At 39.4% G+C, this 14,335-nt stretch overlaps 1 protein-coding gene across 1 annotated transcript in view; it reads right to left on the bottom strand.

Moving 5' to 3' along the window:
• Positions 1 to 2,777: 2,777 nt before the first annotated feature.
• Positions 2,778 to 14,335, bottom strand: part of LOC124156604 (integrator complex subunit 13) — a 37,414-nt gene continuing 25,856 nt past the window's right edge. The window contains exons 9-12 of the mRNA XM_046531243.1: positions 11,689 to 11,856; positions 7,542 to 7,699; positions 6,197 to 6,382; positions 2,778 to 3,449 (exon numbers count right to left, since the gene is read on the bottom strand). Coding sequence (XP_046387199.1) covers positions 3,071 to 3,449; positions 6,197 to 6,382; positions 7,542 to 7,699; positions 11,689 to 11,856 — 891 coding nt within the window. The 3' untranslated portion in view covers positions 2,778 to 3,070. The remainder of the gene's footprint in view (positions 3,450 to 6,196; positions 6,383 to 7,541; positions 7,700 to 11,688; positions 11,857 to 14,335) is intronic.

The following is a 14,335-nucleotide window of genomic DNA, read 5'->3' as shown; positions in this document are numbered from 1 at the left end:
CCATTCCCCTATCCTTTCAGCATTCGTAGACCAGCCTTCTCCGTCTCCCTAACTGACCCTCACCCTTCCTCCCACCTCCACCACTCCATTTCCCCCACACACTCCCCTCCTAATTGCCTTCCACCTCTCCCACCTACTAATAATTTGGGTATATGTACATTTAAGGAGTTGCAGTATATGCATTGCTGACCACCTGATGATGATGCTAAGACGTTGAAACCCGGGTTGTGTTCTAGTTTTTATTTATGTGGTTTAGTAAAAGTTTCCTCACGGAATAAAGTTTGAGCTCACTCGGCCTGATCTCAAACCAGTCTAGTCAGACCTCTCTGTTTACCAAACCAGACTGAGTAAGCCAGATGGATCTCAGCTCATTGGTAAATGAAGTGCATGCCAAACAAAGCAGTCCAGCCTTCAAGTAAGACGTTGTCAAAAGATGTCTGCAGACACCAGTATTGCCATCCTATATTCCTCAGAGAGCAGGTAATGCACCACTGCTGGTTGGCAGGTGTTACGGGGACAATTGGGGACTAGTAAATTAATCATTATGCTTCCTTGACACCGAATTATGACGCCAAAAAGTACTCAAGAGGATATTTCCGTGTGGCTTCCTCTTAACAGAATAGACCTGACCTATTTTGATAAAACACGTGATAAAATTTGCCAAAACAGCAATAGTATGCCGATGTCAAGGCTAAGAGGAAACCACCACATTGCTATCCTGAGGAGTAGTAGCTACTCTACTAAAATTTTGTGCTTACTTCAAATGTGAGAACCAAGATAAGAATGTTTGACAGCAGTTAAACATAAAAAATTTTCCATCGTCAATTTGTCAACATTAAAATGAGGCAAAATGCTAGTAAAAACTTTTACGATGAATGTAAAAACTTCTAGGGTACTTCTATACCTACCTGTAATACACAGTATATTTCCTTGTTTTGAGAGTAACGAGCCATAACTCTCATTAGAGCCATTGGAGAGAGTAATTACATATGTAGTAATGTTCTCCTGATAATACTTTCGTCACATCCAGACACATGCATACAATGCAATGTCAACATCCTCACCCTGCCCGATGGCATACAGAGAAGATAGTTTTCAGAGGGTGAAGCAAAATGCTGGTGTTGAAGTGGAGGGGGCTTACATTGAGGATATTTTCAGTACACACCAAAAGAAATTGAAAATTATCAAGAAGCGTTAATTTAAAGCTCTAAGCAAAAGGTGTCTCAATATCCCATCCGACGGATGGAGAACTGCACTTGAAGCTCCCTCGACAAAGCACTCCAGGAGGGATTGGGCAGTCTCTGAACAATCTCTGCCACTGCTGAGATTTGAACTTGGTCCCCTATGGTAGGAAGTCAACACTCTAGCCACCACACCGACCTGAAGCCACACTTACACTTGGGTCACAGTCACATGCTTCAACATGCCCCCTCCACCATTTCATAGTTGATAGGCATGTTAAAACTGGAGTACGACTAGAATACTTGAGATGGACATTACAACTGACAGAGTATCACGCTTGCAGACTTCTGGGAGACCCCAGGGAGAGTTGGGAGTGGCACCAACATCTGCATCCTTTCTATGAATTTTTAATGCCATTAATCAACGTAAATTAATACTCAAAGACGTGAAGAAAGATATCTCATCAGCAAGTCATAAGCTAGGTAATACTAGTATGGAGAAGGAACACACACAAGACATTAACGAGAATGGTAAATATGTGAGTGTGCTCACAGCATGTAAGAACTATTAGTTGCAGAACCCTGTAGTAGCTGGGATTCATCAAGGGTGTTGTGGGAAGAAAAAAATGAAAGAGAGGAGCGACTTTGCTCTCATCAGGCAGCACCTTCAATACGAGGCAAGCACATGGGATCTGGCACAGAAAGATTAAAAAGAAAACGAAATACAAATAAAAGCTGTACTGTTCGTTAAAAACTTCTACCAGCAATCAGATGACATCACATAGCTCTAATACATGATGAGGTAGGGCACATCTGAAGACTTAAGAGGTTACATACTATGCTTAGATTATTTGAGCAATTAAAAACACATAGCTTCCACAAAGACACAGAGAGCATTATCACAGAACCTTTCTCCAGGATCCAGAATATTTCTAGGCCTGAAAGTAAAGATAAAATAAGAGAGAGATTTTGGTAAACAGACAGGTTTAGGAATTAGCATTTCCCCCGAACTATGAAGGACTTGTATACTTGCTATGTGGGACTCAGTGTTGAAACCACTCCAATGGGAACCATTTCTTTTCCTTTTTGTAATAAGCTGGTGTTTTTGCACTCTTACAGCAACATGCCAATTGAGGAGTAGTACATACATAGATGTTTTTGCTGAAGAGGGCCCAAGTGAAGGATGCCTCAGTAGCCCTTTATTTCACATGGGCCTCACCAAGTGTGATGGTTTGAAGGGAGAGTAACGTCGGGAGAATATGCAAGTTAAAGGATACTATTAGGTATATTTCCAGGGCCTAGATGGAGAGTCTAAGCCTCTGCTTCGGTTGAACTTCCATTTGCAGCCATCTCACCCTCACACAGAACTTGTGGTTCATGAATGAAAAGAAAGAGCTTGCTAGTGGTCACATACACACTTCCAAAAGAGCAGTTTTACGTTCATTCTGCACTTTAAACAAACGAATCAGATAAGTATAGTTAGTGAAGCAGTGCTTCACTTGTTTTTTCTGATATCATGCCACTGATACATACTATGTCATAGGCTGAGGCCTAATTGCTGTAAAAAAGATCTGTCAGTTAAATGAAACTCACACATATTTTGTATTAAAATAGAATTTAATACAAAATGATGATGGGAAAGGTTTCCTGAGGGCTATCAAATACCAGGTCAAAATTTTGCTTCATAAAAATGTCCATGGAGCAGATCACACCACTTGCTGAAGACACAGTATCCTTTCCTCACAATAGAGAAAATGACCTTAAATGAACTCACAATTCGAAGGGAGTCTTCAATGCTTGCAATCAATTTGACTTCAAATCCTGACAGATTAGAAGTGAACTGCCGAGTGATCTTACCAACCAACTCACTATTCCTTTGAATTGTTGACTCAATCACCACCGCCTGCATTTTCACTCTTCAACGATGTGTACAGCTTTGCAATCAGCCCTGTGCCTTGAGCCTCGGCCTGCAGTCGGCCCGAGAACTCTGACCTCCTGTTGCCAGCCCCTGCACTCTTGCCAATCCACAGGTCAAGCAGCGTCCTCGTGGACCCACCAAGGAGGCCACGGTTTGCAGACGATGCCAGTCCGCCTCCACGGCCAAAGAGGGGCGGGTTGGCACCCGTGGCATGAGGGGGCGGGGACATGGGAGAGTCCGTGGTGGCCCTGATGACGGTGGACCTGACGCCTCCTGCCTGCTGCCCCCCCTGACCCCCCAGGGCCGTGTCCTGCGGAGGGGTCCCACTCCCCTCTCCAAACATGCCAAACCTAGACGGCGTGATCAGAATAGGGAAAAGAATACAGTGCCCTGGTAATACCTATCCCTTGGGCCTACTCTTGCAATTATTGTAAGTATGCATGCGCCTCAAAAATTCAGATTTGTGAAAATTTAGGAGCCCTACCTAAAAACCGAACCGAAAAAGCATAATATACATGAATACCATTAGAAATGAAATTATCTAAAAACAAAAAAGACAGAAATTACACGCTCATAAAGTAGCCAACATTAAAGAAAAAATTAATAATTTTATTACTGCAACAACAGATTATAATACTTGAACCATTCCACAGTTAAATTTTTTTCATTCCCTGAAGTATTACATATCACACAATGATAGATCTGACAATGAGCACTTTATGAAAATTTATGAAATAGTAAATAGAGAATAGATGATTCATTATGTGTTATCATGGCCCTGGTTTAAGGCACGTATTAAAATAGGCTAAGTGAATATTTCAGTGTTTCATTTTTGGACTGAATATAAAATGATACATACAAGGAACGTATTTCTTAAATACATTATTTAAAATTACAACTGGGAAATGAAGAAAGTTGAAGAGCGAATGGTAGGAATTTGTTATTATAAGCTGTGACATGAACTTAAATATTTTCATTTGAAGTTGATAACCTAATACAGACCAGGTACATATTGAGTTTAAAATACACCTTATATATATCATTAGTTGTATTTCAAATAACAGACAAATAAAATATTTGATTCTCTAACAACAGCAATGAACTTCAAGCAAAAAAGATAAATTATGTGACTTCATGGCAGAGGATTTCTAAAGGAAATTGGAAAGTATAGACTCTTTAGAAAAAATATCCAGCAAATATGAAAGGAGAATTTATTAACTCTCTTTGAAGTATATTTTGGAACTACACCCATGTCTCGTATAGCGCAAGGGATGCGTTCCTTGGGGTCTTTGCGCTATACGAATTTGCGTTATACGAGAGCGTTTTAACATTGGGAAGATAGGGATGCGTTCCTGGTAGCATAGGTCTTGGGTATTGAATTTCCTCTAAAAAATATATACATATTCCCATAAATAGCCTTAGAAAACATTATTTATATAAATGTTTATAGTTTATAACATGTTTAAAAATAGTATGCACGCATTTGAAGACTTTTATTCACGTTAAAAAAAATTCTTACGTGCTTTAGAAATTCCCTCCTGTCGTGCGGGTGGGCTAACATCTGCTATCTCAGGGATTCGCAATGCATTGCCGGCAGTTGACGATTTTTCAAACCAGTCTAAAAACAACTATTGTGTCACCCAGGCCCTTTTGTCGCTCATCGAAATGACAGGAAAATGCAACTTTAAATGCCATTTCATAGCTAGCGGAGTTTATGAATGATAAATCATTTTAATTTTAAGTCCTCAGAGTCATTAACAGCTACGTGAAACAGTCTTTAAATGCCTTGAAACCTGACCCAGGTTTTCCTTCCCTGAAAATGAAGGAACGAGAATGCATTCTTTTCCAGAAGAATATCGTCTTGTCAACACTAAAAACTAGTTGAGGGGGAAAGGAGCCACTTTCAATCACAGCTTGGAGTTCATCAGAAAATGTTGTGGTGACTGCGCTATCAACACTTGCAGATTCACCTGATATCGCCGCACTGAAAATATCTGCTTGCCGTTTAAATTCTGGAACCAACCGGAGCTTTCACTAAATGTTTCGGAGCGACTACCACTCTCGTATTTTTGTACTGATTCACAATGAACTTTCCGTATATGTAGACCGCTTGGTTGAAGTTGGTGCGGCTGAGGTCACTGATGTTTTAACTTCGTCTTTATTCAGAATAAGGCATCGTGCGTTTAAACTTCCGCGCAATATTGCTTTGACGTTCTCCATTTTCAAAGCAATTGACCCATATCAATTTCTCTTCAAGGTTTATGGTTTTTCTTGATAAATGCTTGATTTTTCTACCCGCATTCCTATTTTTTGCCATTTTCTCTTGGTTTTTACTGCGCATAGCTCTATTGAAATCACCTTCTTCTGCTGAACTGAATTCTTGAGACGCAGAGGGCCTATGACTGCAGGGAGGGAACGAAGCTATTGTGTTTGAGACTCTATAGCGGACCCTCTTGTATGTTGATGCTATTCATGCGCAACTCGGCCACCACTCCATTTCTCCCCCGTGAATACCGATGACCTTGAAGGCTTTAGCGTAGACCCTCCACCTGGAAGTCAATCGCCCGATAACCTATGACGGCAAAAATTACGTCTCAACCTCAACCAGTATTGCTTAAAAAAACTCATTTCCACTAGCCTCACGCTTAATTAATGATCTAAATAAACTCATTCTGTTAAGGAGACGAGATAAATTACTTCGGTAGGCCGGCTATCTGGATCCAATGACGAGTAATACTTTTGGTCAGTGCACAGCAATGGATTTCGATTAATATATAAACAAAAAAGAAGATTTGAGGCAAGCAATAATATTAATATGCATAAAATGATAGAAATTTCGTGTGTACTTAGCGCAAGTTCACATTTTATCACGAGAGCGTTTAAGATTTTTGATTAGGCTACACTGTATTGCAATGTTTCCCCGGGGAACAAATTTGCGCTACATCGAAATTGCGCTAATCGAAATTGCGCTATACGAGACATGGGTGTAATCATAATTTCTTCCCAGACACTGAACAGGAGGTTTCAAACTTGGTGAATCAGAATAAGTGAATAATGCCAGGGGCAACCATCGTTTATTGGTGAGGTCACTACTCACTGGTCGAGTTCCCGCAGGGCCTGGTCGAGCCCCACCCGCTCCTCCTTGACTCCCTTGGCACGCTCCTCATCCGTCTTGTTACGACACTCGAGAAGACAATTGAGCACGCGCTGGTGCTGCTCAGAGTGCATGTTGGCGCGCAAGAACACTTCCAGCTCACTCCACATGGCCCTGTACTGCTCTTCCCTAAAAATACGAACCACAACAGGCACAGATTAAATGGAGCAATAAAAAGTCAAAACCACTAACGCCATTTTTTTCCACCATTGGCAATCACTAGCAAATGCACAATTTTGCAACATACACGCCTACATCTCTTATGGTAAAAAGTTTTTTGCCATATTTCTTGTGTGCCTATGCATTATTGAAATAACAAAGACAGGAATTTAATCCAACATTTAGGGAAGGCTATAGATCATTTGAGTCTAATTTTGTTGCATATAACCATTTTATCTTTCTGTAGACTGTTTCATTGTTCCTGCTAACAATGTTCATCAGCATTCTTGAATAACACATACAGGCATTTAATTTAGCAATATGATAATTTAAAAAATATGTAATTATCACTTTAAAAACCATAAATTAATTTAAGATCAGTGCTCAAGATTCTCAAACTTATGATCATGTTAACGTATGAAAGTATACCGGGACTAGCCACGGTGATAACTTTTTACGGAGTCACCCGCAATGCACAAATATTGCGAAAAATCCACAGAGGAAAAATCATTCGCCTTGACCGGGATTCGAACCCGGATCCCTCGATTTCCGGCCGAGTGCTTTAGCCAGTTAAGCTACCGAGGCGTCATTCTCCCCTGTGGAAATTTGTGGACTATACCGGACAAGGTGGTATGGACTGCTTTCCGGTATTACTCCTTTCCTTGTCTGGTATAGTCCACAAATTTCCACAGGGCAGAATGACGCCTCGGTAGCTTAACTGGCTAAAGCACTCGGCCGGAAATCGAGGGATCCGGGTTCGAATCCCGGTCAAGGCGAATGATTTTTCCTCTGTGGATTTTTCGCACCATCATGTTAACCATGAAATTTAACTTTTCAAGATGAATATGATAGATGTGCTTAAATGGTTACGTTGAGGAAAATGGTTTTGTCAATTACTGCAATAATCAACAAACAATACTTTTTTGTTATAAATTAAATCCAAGGTTATTTTTTTGACAGTTTGTATATATTTAGAAATTATTCCTTTCATGTAATCACACCAATATGGATGTGGTATTTGTTGAAAATTTGATTTGAGGTAAAATTTTCTTTCAGCAATTCAGACAACTTGAAAATTCAGCTGGCTTTCATGGAAACGGGGCCCAAGCAATTGAAATGGGCTTCTCACCTCTTTGGGCCCTTGCCCCTCTGCCCCATGCTGGCCACTTGCAGCGGCTCATGCTTTGCCTCCAGGCCCATCAGGTTGTACACCACCTGCTTGCATTGCACCACTTCCTCATCACTCAGCTCCTCGCCAAGCATTAGCGTCGTCAACGGCTCCACACACTGGACCAGCCCATAAAAAATCAACAGAGAGGAAAAACTAATAAACAAAAGGCCAGCATACCGCATTCGATTGACAGAGGAGAGAAACTGGAAAAAGGAAACTGAATTCCCTCCCAAACTCCCTTCAGGCTCACTAACTACTGATGACAGGAATAGCAATTTTATAATTTACTTCTATTTCATTCTAATAGCCAATTTGTATAAAAATGTACACATTTCTACTCGCAAGAAACTCTAATCAGACTATCTGAAAAACAGGTGGCAATAGAATTAACTGAATATTTATCTAAAAATTTGTGAGTACACTGCAATTAATGAGATGTTTGTATTTTGTAACACTTTTTATGCAATTTTGATTTTGAACACACTTGCCATATATGTATTTATGTGCAAGAAGGGCTGTTTACAATTTAGTACACATAACTCTTGGATTTGAAGAAGAGGCCTTAAAGTTTCATTGACCAGTTTAAGCATTGTGTACCTAGCATTGTGTTCATGATAACAGTCATCTATAACCAACATGGTTAAATTTTCAAAGGCAAAAACCAATGCACAACACACATAAATAGAGGACACGGAAAGCAAGTCTAATAAAAAAATGAGGTTGGCTATGGCTCCTTGGAATGTACTTTCTTGGTGTACATGTGGGGAGTTTAGATTACATTGAAAAGGAGTAACAATCGAGGCTCAATACCAATAAAAGATTTCACAAAGACCCAACACCAAAAAGAGACACAGTGTAGATTTGAAAGGACAGCAGTATGCCTTGTGCCTCTTTTGGGAATGAGAGTGCATCCACCAAGATAATACATAATCGCTTGGATTTTTGATCACTGTGCCATAGCAACTGTGTGTACTTATGCCCACGGACGGCCCCAAGATAAGGCAGCCTATGGCGCACAAAATCTACATTATACTGCTTGAAATAACACATTTCACTTAACAGAACACTTTTCAGGAACACAAGTACAGTGTTAAATGAGACCTCACCTCCCCTCCCAAATTGCACTTGCCTTTTCAATGCCTAGTAAAGTCTACTTTGTTCCACTGCACATTCAAGTCTGTCCTCTTTAGTTCTCCCTCTTCTCCATCCACTCATCTTTCTCCATTCTCTAAGCCCACATCTTAAACGCCTCCATCATTATCTTCCCTCAGAATCCAATAACCCATTGGAAACCCCAACCATTCACATCCGACTCTCAAGTAGCCTTATCTCAACACACGTTCCTTCTTATATATGAATACCTTCATTGCTAACACAATTCACTTCCTGATATCCATACAGCTGAATCTGTTTGCCTCTAATGTGCTGCACAATCATTAAGCTTTGCAAAACTACCAAAATAAAAATAAAAATCATAAAATTAATGAATAAAATCATCCCACCTCTCTCTTCCATTGAAAACAATTTTTCTGATAAAGGCAGGGGCCTGCAGAAAACTTCCCTCAAGCCACTTCCCTGCTCTTGGTGCTCTTTATCTTTGTAACGCTTATGCAATACATTGGTGGCAGGGCAATGATAGTGCACTGAGAATCTTGAAAAACTGCCCAGTGATTTCTCTCTATGCTCTTGTCCAAATCATGATTCAAGAAACTCTGACACACCGTCACATGGACTACACGTGCTTTCCTCATTCCACTCTCCCATGCTCCCAGCTACCTTGATTTAGCAAATGGGTTCACTTCTAGAGGTGACTCTCCTTCGAGCCACTGTCCTTGAGCCCCTATTTAATCCACTGGTAATCAGAAAACTAGATGTGATGAAAAAAATCTGAGCTCAAATTTGGAATCAGCACAAAAAATAACTGTAGGATCAACCAATAACCTGTCTAGGACAGCAAAAGAGTTTTTTTTTGTTTATTTAGACCAGTACTTTTGATGGAAAATATTTTAAAAACAAGAAACAGGTAATGCATGGGAAATCCCGTCAATAATGAGTTTACAACCCAAGCATGACAGTTTGCATAAAAATTTATTACATCTACTAATGTGATATGGATTTTGTTTCAGTTTAAGTTCAAAATACAAAGTAACAAACCAAAATGTTTCAAATAAAAATAAGTTGTCTATCAGTGAAGAGATTTTATTTTTGTGATTCAATGAATTATAAACCGTTCATGATGGCTATTTCCCTATTTTCTAGCAGCATTTCCAATGATCCCTACCCGAGGATACAGTTTCTTGACTAGACCTCAAATATTGTTTGCTCTTATCTTAAGTTATGGCTAATAAATATTATGTGTAAAATGATTCAGACTAAAAAAAGGCTACGATTACTGTGAGTAAACAGGTAAATGACATTAACAGTAACGCATAGGCACCTTTACATAAAAAGGGGAGATGTGATGGGTTTGGAAAAGAAAGCTAGCTTCAAATATCAGATTTAATCCAGAGACCATTTTGCAAGCAAAAGAGTAAATTGATCCAAGAATCAAGAGAATAAGGGTAATATTAAAAGAGAAAAATAACCAGTCTATGAGATCTAGCAAAGGTTAGGTGGGCACAAAATAATAATATTTGACACACACAGAAATAAAATTATTCTTCTCCTATTTTCTCACTAATGAATTCAATTTCCATAAAGTTACTGTCCATCTTATTTAATTACTGTAATAATTAAAGTTATCAAAGTTATTTGGAAATAGAATGAATGAATTATAATAAATGCTTTTCATGAATCTCATTTTACGTCAAGTGATAGAATTGAATAGACACAAAATTCAGCTCAGATACTTGTATTATAAGCTTACTCTAGTTTAAAATTATTTAAATTCAAAGATATGTTAGTAGGTTGTATGTAATCTATGATTACAAATCAAGTTTTCCCATAAATTGAAGTCCAAACAGATTTATTGACACCTTTCCCTTCAGCATAAATATTACAAATATAATTGCATGATGACCAAATTGATGAACTGCTTTGGGCACAATACGAAAGAACTAATGCAAACTAAATCCAGGCATCAACACTTTCAGTAGACTAAATCATTCTAGCATCTCATTTCAATATATCTCCACTTTTGTAAGTGATTTAAGCGTGATCCACGGGAAAAACAGTGAAAATATAGATGATATTGAATATGGAATTGTAACACTGGACTGAAAACCATTATCTTTGAGGTTTCCAGATGGTTTAAAAATTCGCTTTTACTATTAATATTTTCAATAGTGGAAGAATTTGAATTCGAGTCTTTTATGTGTAGCAATACCGTGATACACACATTGGAATGCCCCCATACAAGGGGTGTATAGTTTTTAAAATTCCTACTATTATGAGAATATCGCAAGGAAAAACTTTTGGAGGACGAACGTCTTCCAGTATTTTATAAACTGGCCACATTCAGACACCATTGAGCTTTACATTAATTTTTTTCTCCACTGCGCATTAAAAAATTAAAAGTAAAAGCAAAACCTACAAGCAACAACAAATTTATTCAAGACAGGGTTTGCCAACACTCCAGGTTTATGCAGAGGAAATAATACATCTCAAGGGAACAAACAACTACCATGGCAAGTCAGCACGCAGCAATAGCAACACCTCTCTGCCAGAGATTCATAGCTGAGCCGCCACCTCTCTTGCCTGCTCGACTTCCTCATTTCCAACACAAGCACCCACCCAATCATGCAGACAGTTGGTTCACCATTTCTGCTGAGTATAGCGCGCCACTCAAATGAGCCTCAAAGTACAAGGGCAAGACCATAGAGAGCAGGTGATGGGGGAGGTCATAGGCCCCACATTCCCCCAAAATGTACACCCTCTCCAAGTGATTCCCCAACAGAAATATAATCTGGCTACGGCCCTGCACAGAGGCGGTGAATTTCAACAGAGAAGATTGATTTTGTAGCAAGGGTATTTGCCATAGACGTGAGCATTTCTTCAAAATATTGAGAAAACTCACCCACTCAGTGGAAGCCCTGAACATGTATATCAAACACATAATAAGAAAGAATTATATTATAAAGGAGGAAGGAGTGAAATAGCTACGCACCGTTTTAAGGTTGAAGATGAGTGTGCCTGAGATGGTCATGGGCCAATACTTGGTCTGCCTCTCCAGCCTCTCCCTCATCCGCTTGGCCATGCAACCGGAGTCCCCAGAGTCAGCCTTGATGCGCTTCAGCGGGGCAAGCTTATTGCTCTGCATCAACAAACCAAAATCCTGCGGCAGAGGAAAATCACTCTCACAAACAGGCAGGCATAGCAGACACTCAATGCTGCCTATTACGTACGTAGTTGGTACACATATATAGAAATAAAATCATATTCTACACCATAGAGACAAGAGAAAGGCTAAGTTTCCTAAGTATGTATGTACTCATATGAAAAGTAGGTACAGTCCTTGGGAAAGTTAATGGCCTCAAGTGCACAGAAAGTGGTGGTCTACAAAGCAAAGGGAGAAGAGAGAGGAGGATCAGAATGAGCAGCACAGCTCCTTGACAAAGAAAGAAGCTTAGCAAAACCACCTGGGATAAATAGACTAGCCATGGAGCATCTAGCACGAAGCCCTTCACTGCCATCTCTCAAAAATGCACTAATTGTAAAAAATGATGATCTAACCGCCAGTAACTCAATGCTAGTGCAATAGACGAAAACGGACCTTTCTGAGTTGGTTACAAAAACTTAAACATGTGACCGCTGCTGCTTACCTTTCACCCACAACAACCAATTTTCAACCAAGGAATACAATCTAAAATTCATTTATTCCTTAAATGTTATAAACTTTTAGGAGAACTGCATAAAAAATTCAAGTAAAATAAAATAATCAAGAGAAAGCATACATAAATATGTATAAGATTCAACAGTAAAAAGTACAGCAATAATGGCACGCAATAATGCATTGAAATCTAACTAGTAAAAAAGAGGAACCCTGACCATTAAAAAAAAAGTCACTATGCAATAATTAACTCTTCACTCAATGTATGATAAAAATTTTATTCATACTGACACACTGACAGATATCTAATAATATGAGCTTATTTCATAACCAGTTAATATTTTCAAAAGAGAGGTGAGATCATAATTATAGTGAAAAATAAGCAAATGGGATTTGTTAACTTTTTGCCAAAGATACTCAATCAAAATAAATTTCTGGCTAAGTACAAGGGTGGTTTGAAAAGTTCTCGGAAGGGAATAGAAACAAAGCAGCTTAACCACTGAAACTTTTTTTTATCTTTAAATGAAGCCTCCTTGCAGATAAATACATTTGGTCCAACAAAGTTCCAGTGCCTTGATCCCATCTTGAAAATGAGATTCATTTAGGCCTACAAAATATGTCAACTCCAGCAATGAGTTCTTCTTTTGAAGTGAATCTTCGTCCACCAAGAAATGTTTTCAGAGAAGTCTGATGGAGTGATATCCGGTGAATAAGGTGGGTGTCGCAACAATTCGCAATACCTTGATTTGTGTAATTTTGCCATTGTGATGGCACATGTGTGCAGGCACGCATTGTCTTGATGGAGGATGATTTTCTTCCCTGCTAAACCTGGCCTTTTTTTAGGTATCTTATGTTTCAATCTGTCCAGGAGGTTAGCGTGGTATTCTCCAGTAACTGTTTGCCCTGTTGGGAGATAATCTACGAACAGAATCCCCTTCACATCCCAGAACACTGATGCCATGACCTTTCCACCCAAAAGAATTGTCTTTGCTTCCTTTGGTGGCAGAGAATCAGCATGCTTCCACAGCTTTGACTTTGGTGTTGTCTCTGGGGTATAATAATGCACTCAAGTTTCATCTGTGGTCACAAACCGGCACATAAAATCTACCTAGTTTGTTCCACCCTGAAATCGGCCAAACGTTCTGATATGTCCATTCTCATATGTTTTTGATCCAGAATCAAGAGTCCCATCAGCATCAAGGGACCCATCTTGCAGATAATTTTTTCATTTATAGTTCTTCAGTTAAAATGTGATATACCCTTAAAGATGACATCTGTCAAGCATGAGCAATTTCATGCACTTTCAATCGGCGATCTTGCATGACCTCTTCTGCAATGATTTCTGGAGCAGTGACACACTTGGGTGACCACTGCTGGCTCACCACCTGAGCTCTCCTGACCAAATTCAGATTCATTCGTCCACTTGGCAACAGTTGAATATGAAGGAGCAGAGTCCCCCAGTATATTCTGGAATTTGGCATGAATGTCATTTGCTTTCACACCCTTTTTCATGAAGTACGTAATCACTGCTCGAATATTGATTTTTTCCATCTTTGCTAATCACTACGCAGAAAAAACAACACAGCTATGCCACTACCACAGCTCTCTTCCACGAGCACTGACGTGGAATGTGTTTACAGGCAACAGTCCAATGGATATCACGCGAATAACTCGTTGCACTCGTGGTGATTCTGAGAATTTTTCAAACCACCCTCATGCAAAATTGACAAGTTTGGTGGTGCCCATCTTAGCTTCTGAGGAGTATTACTGTATTTCTCCGAATATAGTCCCCCCCCTTTACGTATACCACAGGCATTTTTGGAGAAAAGGGGGGACTATATTCAGACATACACGGTATTTGAATATGATGATTAAAAAGGGAGTGAATCAGAAATAAATGTACCCACAGAGCTAAAGTTGTGAATTTTAGAGACCCACTCCGTGCTATTCATCAGAACAGCATCACACCTGAGGTTATTGAAAT

The sequence above is a fragment of the Ischnura elegans genome, chromosome 3 (assembly GCF_921293095.1).
Source record: "Ischnura elegans chromosome 3, ioIscEleg1.1, whole genome shotgun sequence".
Classification (NCBI taxonomy): Eukaryota; Metazoa; Arthropoda; class Insecta; order Odonata; family Coenagrionidae; genus Ischnura; species Ischnura elegans.
This window is presented reverse-complemented; position numbering and strand designations above follow the sequence as displayed.